Raw genomic sequence first — 6,516 nt, forward strand, 5'->3', positions numbered from 1 at the left:
TGCAGGTGCTGATTCAGAAACAAAGCTCAGCCTCCAAGCAATGCCCTGCACGCGCAAAGCAGCAGGCTGCCCTTCTCCTCGTGTTCTTGGGTATGTCTCCTTCCAGAGAGTCAGCAGCAGTACAACAAGGGCAAAGGCCAACACCAGAAAACCCTCTCCCCACATATAGCTGTGTGAGAGCACAGAAGGGCCCAGGAGGAGGAAAGACTCACAGCAGCGTCCCCACCAACAACGGTCCCTCTAACCTTCTCCAGTCACGTGAGGAATAAAGGTCTGATGCGCACCGAGGCAGGCACCAACGTGCACCTCCAGTGGAAACAGAGCCCAGCTGTGGGTGCGCTGCTAATCAGCTGGGCGGCACCCAGGGAACCTACTCGCCACCCTTTCCATTGCAGGGCTGATTCACAACACCTATTCTGAGGGAATCTGATGCAGCCTGCTCTGAGAAGCTGCTCTCGACCTACAGAATCAGCTCGTCCCTGTTCCCCCCAGTAGGCAGGCTAGATTGTCCTTGGTTCTTTCCCTTGAAGCCAGTAGTGCTAGTTAACCCACTGGATCACCCCAAACAATTCACTCACTCCGACTTCACGATTACCCCCCAGGCCACTCAACGGATCTTAAGTCAAAAGAAGGCCTGACAAATACCCCAGCAGCCCCAACACCACCATCTCCTCCTCCCACCCCCCTGAATGAAGACCTGTTTCTTTGTTACCCGCCCTTAGCCCTTCTAGCCAGTTCTCCCCCTGTACCCAAGCCAACCGCCTGGAGCACTGTATCCCACTCACAGCATCAGCTGTTGTCTTGTACTTAACACTGCAAGCCATGGAGGAAAGGACCGTCATTCTGCTCTGCATCTGGGCCGTGCTTAGCACAGCCATCACCGTCTCCAAGACTCCACCCTAACACAAATACCAAGTAGCATAGTGAAGTCCATCTATGACATCGAGTGCAGCCACTGATTCTGCATTTAGATCAGATTTGTCCGACAATGTTTAATTTTGTGATGCCAGGAAGCTGGTGTGGGGACGTGTGGCAGTGCTTCCAGATCTGCCCCCTTTCACTTGTCCTGTCACTTTACAGAGGGATGAGTTTGTGCGGCTGCAAGTGCCAGTACTTCCCTTAAAAAAAAAATTAGGACTGTCTTTGTTTTCGACACTTCGGAAGCGGGAAACATTGGATGAGTGCCAGCTCCCTTCAGTTTGTGACTTTCAAAAGAAACGAACCACGGTTTGCAATTCATTATGCTTGTTAAAAGAGGCTTTAGGATTCACTGATTTCACTCCTATTTCATTTTCCCCGAGCACTCCCCTCTCTGCTTTGCAGCTACAGAGCAAGATCTCCATCACCTCTGAACCAGACACACCTCTGGCTTTGCTCTTCTTTGGAAGTACCTCTGCCAACACAACCAGCCTGGGAGCAGGGTTGAGTTCCTTGCCCTTACTAAGCCCTGAGTGCTGTACTCAGGAAAAGCAGATCAACCCCAAAAAAGGGAGAATGAGTTATACTCCTGCTTCAGTGGAGATGGTATAGGACAGATGCCCGTGCTATGGAAATCGACAGCCTTCCTCTTCTAAACCATCCACAGCTCTACCAGCTGGTCTCCAGTATCACTCTTGACTCACACTAGCTACATGCTGAACCCCTCTAATCCAGCACCCTCAGGACCAGACCAATGCTGGATAAGAGAATTTGCTGGACCATGGGAGGTCAATATTGTCTAGCACATTACCAACATGCCCACTGCTTACTGGGCTCTGAGAAGACATTTAGGGGTGCATTACAGCTAAATAACAGCACAGAGCACTGAGAGCCAGGCCTGGTGGCTGGAAACAAACTTTATGGGAGCACAGGAAACTTGGCCTCACCCACGATTAGTGGTCGTCCAGCTAACTAAAATAACGACGGATCACAGATGTTGCTGGAGGAGAGAGTTCCAGACTAGGGAGGTTCAGCCAGAACTAGAAAGACAAAAATCGCTTTATTGACCTCGGTCTGCAGCTCTCTTCTCAGGGCTCCAAAGTCATTCTGGGTCCACTGATTCTCCCTCTGTGACTGTCACTAACCCCCACAAAAAACTACACCAGGTGAACTGTCACTGCCACTCTGCAAGCTGTGCTTTGCTTTCGTCATCACCTTTCACCTCCTGGCACTGGGAGACAGCATAGACTCCTTCTGTCTCTTTTAGAGTCAGGCATTTCCTTCTCTACCACCTGCCTCTCTGGTGTCACCCTTTCCATGGCTGGTCCACGCACTACCTGGGTCTCAGCCTCCAACTGATCATCTAAGCTTATCAGGCACACGGTCTTTGCCTCTTTTGTCCCAACTGAATGGCATAAGTGCATTAAGTCTTCCCTTAGCCTCCTCCTTCACGCTCAGTTCCACTGGGATTTCAGCCAGTCACTTCTCTCTTTCTGGTGCCTCCTGCTGCAACCCAGTTCAGGTTTTCCCAGTTTCTTCCATCGATTTCAGCACCTCCACCGCACACTTCATGCACACGCAACCTTTGTGGTGAAACAAACTAGTGCAGAACACAGGAAAAGTTCAGCCAGAATATTCCGGACGACCACCATTCGGTTCCTTCCCGCCCCACTACTCTGAGCTCAGCTGCCATGTACCAGTTTAGAAGTGAGACTTTGGGAAGAAGGTGGCAGAGGAGAACAACAGAAACGGCATTCACTTCTTTCAGAAGTTACACATTCTCCCTTGCATCCAGGTGAAATATGCCCCTGTGTGACACAGGATTAGCTACAAGGGGAATACACCATCTAAGATCACACCCTAAAACAGGAAAGATGCTCTACCCAGCAAGACTGCATCCCAGTGCACAAAAGATCTCTAGCAATGCTGGCAAAGTGAGGACGTAGACAGTCCTGAAAAACATGACAGGAAAAACTCCTTGGGCTACCGTTTCACCGCTACATATCACCTCGTACTATCTACACCATATAGTACAACCTACAAAACCCATAAACCTGCAACAGCTAAAATGCCAGTCACGTGTCTCCTGTTTGGAAAGGAAGGCGATGGACTGAGCTGTAGGACAGGTTTGGATACTAACCTCTGGCTGACAGCTTTTTGGTATTGATGATTTTTGCAGCATATTCCTGGGATGAGCTTTTCTTCACACATCGGCGAACCACAGAAAAGGCTCCCCTAGAAGAAAGAGATCGGTGCTTTGAAATTGAAAATAAAAATGCAACAGGAACAATTTCCCCACCCTACCCCAACCCCCACAGGCACGCCAAGTCAGCACATAATACCAGAGTAAGCCCAAGGGCCTGGCTGAGGCCTCCTAGGGGCCATAAGCAGGAAAGTAAAACCAGTGCCCAGTGGAGGGAGGAGAGAAGGCTGCGGATGTAACCGACAGGGGCTGAAGAGTGAGAGGGCAGCAGCCCAGGTGGTTGGAAACACTGCCAAGAACAGCATCTCCTGACGGTAATGGTCTCGTGGCTAGAGCAGACAACGAGGAATCCACTTTCCTCGGCCCTGGCTTTAGCTCAGCCACCAAATCACGACAGCACTTTGGATGTGACACTAACTCTGCTACCCCTGTTTCTTATGGGCCAAGTAGGGGTCGAAACCTCTGCCCAGCAGTGCAGGGGCAGCTGGGAGGCTACTTGTCATCTGTAACTGAACGTTTTACAAATACCAATTATTACTGTTATTGCTGCAACTCCTGCCTAGGGCTGCGGGGAACAGCGCGCCACGGGGCAGAACAGAGAGGGGAAGGGTTCCTAGAGGGAAGACGGCCTAGGAAAAGGGTATAAGGAAAGGGGGCCCAAGGCCGAAGAGGCGGTGGGGCAGAGTGACAACCTGGAAAGTATCTCAAGAGAAAAAATGGGGGTGCAGGGAAGAGAGACAAGAGAAGCGGCTTCCTGGCAGAAAGGCGGAATAAGGGGAAGTTGAGAGGGAAGCAGCCAAGCCCCTGAGCAGGGACTAATTCCCCCCAGTCCCCGGAGAAGTCTGTACGTGGGAACGGGAAATAAGCCGGGGAGAAACCCCACCGCAGCCACACCGGGAACTGAACCCATCAGCGCGGTTCTGGCCCCTCCCTACGGCCTCTCCTGTCGCCTGTTCCCACCTCCCGTCCACAGGGCCAGGGCCGGGCGCGGAGACAGGCTGCAGCGGGCTGGGTGTGGGGCTGGGGCTGGGCAGGAGCGGGGGACACGCAGTACGCAGCGATGCACCCCCCGGGTCCCATCCTGTGCGCTGCCGCATCACCTCCGGGTCCCCGCAGGGTCGCACTGCAGGCGGCGGGGGCTCCCAGGGGGCCAGCAAGGGGGTGCGGGGGTCCCGGGTGCAGCCCCAGCGCCGGGTCCTGCAGCCGGAGCGGAGGGGAGCGGGGGAAGCGGCACCCGGCAGCCCAGGGGCAGGGCTGGGAACGGGCAGGCAGTGCGGGGCAGGGGGCCCGGGCGGGCAGCGGCGCAGCCCGGTGCCGCAGAGCCGGGCTCCGGGCGCGCCCGCGGGGGAGCGGCGGGACCGGGGCCGGGGCCGGGCCGGGCTCCGTACTTGCCGAGCTCCTCGTAGAGCTGGTAGTCGTCGGTGAAGCGGGTGCACGGGGCGGTGGTGGCCATGCTGGGCCGGGCCGGGCGGGGCGCGCTGTGCCCGGGGCAGCCGCAGCCGCAGCCTCCTCCTGCTGCTGCTGCTCCGCGGCGGCTGCTCCCCGCCGCCTGCACAGTCACCGCTCGCAGGGAGCAGCAGGGGGCTGAGCCCCGCCAGCACCGCGAGATCTGGCTGGGAGACACCCCGCCCGCCCGGCTCCGCCCGCCCCCCTCGGCCGGGCCGGGGCGGGGCGCGGCGCGGGGCCGGCCCCGGCAGTCGGGCGGTCGGGGAGCGAACCGCAGCTGCCCGGAGCCACCCAGTGCCGGCTGCCACCTCCCTGCGCCCGCCCGGGGAGCCGCGCGCCGGGGCGGCCATCGGGCCCCCAGCCCCCGGGAGGGAGATCGTCCTGTCTCCAGCCTGGAGCGCCCCCGGGCCCGGCTCCGTCTGTGCGGGCCGCCGCCGGCTGCTGCCCGCCCCGCGCCCCCTGCTGCAGCCCGACAGCCCGGCCCGGCCCGGCCGCCATGTGCCTCCGCCCGCAGCAGTTCCGCTGCCCTCCGCTGGGCTCTGCCCCAGCCCCCGTGTCCGCTTCCTTTCGGCGGGGGCGCCCAGCGGGAGCCGGCGCGGCGCGTGCCGCCCGGGGTGGCGGGCAAGGGAAGGGAAGGCGTCGCCTTCCACAGGGACAGGTGGCGCCAGCCGTGCTCCGGGGAGCCGGGAGGGCTGGGCCCACACGTCGGCGGGGCTGACCGGGAGGGCTGGGGCTGCCCTAAGGCTGCCCGGCTCCGGGGACTGCAGTGGAGCCACGTTCGCCGGAGGATGCGACGCTTTGCTTTGCTTTGGTGGCCGCATGCAGAAATCACCGCGGGAAGTAACCCGCCGGTGCAGTGGCAGAAGAGTAACACTGGCAGCGCCCTGACACTGACACGCCCTTGCCCCCCACTCACGCGCTGGTGCGTGTGTCCTGGGCGCGCGAATGTACCCATCGAAGGGCCAAAGTTGCATTGCCCAGGACAGGTAGCCAGGCTCCATTCCGTCACTGCCGTTCGTGCCAGTCGGGAGACGCTCTGCGTGGCGACTTTATGGGCAAGTTTATGTTCACCCCGCCTGTTTCGCACGTCTCTCGCTGATTGCCGATATAGTAGCCTTTGGTTTATGACACACCCAGGCTAGTGTGGAAATGTGGGGCAGTGGTAGGCCAAGGGAAGAGGGCAAATGTTCTTTGGCTTCTCCAAAGAGCCAGGAAAAGGGGCGTGTGACAGACACAGGGAGACCCACTGACCCCAGCAGTGCAAGCATGAGTATTAAACTGAGCTGAAGATGGAAAACACTAGAGACGTGCTGGGTCTGACGTGGCAAGGGCCAGCAAGGAAGTCCTCTTCTGTCATAGCTGCAGAAAACAGAGTCGGTCCATCCAGGACTTACACAGCCTGCACCTTCCAAGCGCGGTCCCTCCCTGCAAGAGGCAGGGGCACAAGTGAGACAAGTAGGGGACGGGGACCCAGCCCCTTGCTGCTAGAACAATACGTGTCGTGGAGGTGCCATTGAACCAAGCTGTAAACCCTGGGTATGATGGAAAGCACTTCCAGCCCGGGGCGCGGGAGCTACACCCTCCAGCCACCCTTGTTCCAGCACCTGTGAACCCAGAAGACGGACAGCCCATAACCAGCGTCTGTGGCTTGAATTCCACCCAATGTGTTCAGTGCAGGAGAGGTGGGCCAGCCGGGAGCACTTGTTTTCCCATACTGCTATCATGCAGAACCCAACACTAGGTGCAAGGTGGGGCAGCCCCGGGACTGATGTAACTTATACCAGCCCACTCTGGTCTCGTAGTAGCAGGGATGAGACCCAATGCCAACTGCATTGGCGTAGCACAGGCACCCCCCAGCTTAGCATCAGGGTTTTTGGAGGCTGTTGACAGAGGAGTCGGTTACACCCCCTACTAGCCCCTGTGTATCAAGCCGATTTTAGGGAGGCCAC

The 6,516-nt window shown here is 58.0% G+C and overlaps 1 protein-coding gene across 10 annotated transcripts in view; it reads right to left on the reverse strand.

The window, feature by feature from the left end:
• The window catches only part of CAMK2G (calcium/calmodulin dependent protein kinase II gamma), a 147,984-nt gene extending 143,250 nt beyond the window's left edge, over nucleotides 1-4,734 (reverse strand). For 4 of the 10 annotated variants that reach the window (XM_074999772.1, XM_074999771.1, XM_074999769.1 and 1 more), the window contains exons 1-2: nucleotides 4,510-4,734; nucleotides 3,059-3,153 (exon numbers count right to left, since the gene is read on the reverse strand). In XM_074999772.1, coding sequence (XP_074855873.1) covers nucleotides 3,059-3,153; nucleotides 4,510-4,574 — 160 coding nt within the window. In that variant the 5' untranslated portion in view covers nucleotides 4,575-4,734. The remainder of the gene's footprint in view (nucleotides 1-3,058; nucleotides 3,154-4,509) is intronic. The other 6 variants (XM_074999774.1, XM_074999773.1, XM_074999778.1 and 3 more) reach the window with 4 other exon arrangements.
• Between the last annotated feature and the right edge of the window lie 1,782 nt (nucleotides 4,735-6,516).

The sequence above is a fragment of the Carettochelys insculpta genome, chromosome 7 (assembly GCF_033958435.1).
Source record: "Carettochelys insculpta isolate YL-2023 chromosome 7, ASM3395843v1, whole genome shotgun sequence".
NCBI classification, from domain to species: Eukaryota; Metazoa; Chordata; order Testudines; family Carettochelyidae; genus Carettochelys; species Carettochelys insculpta.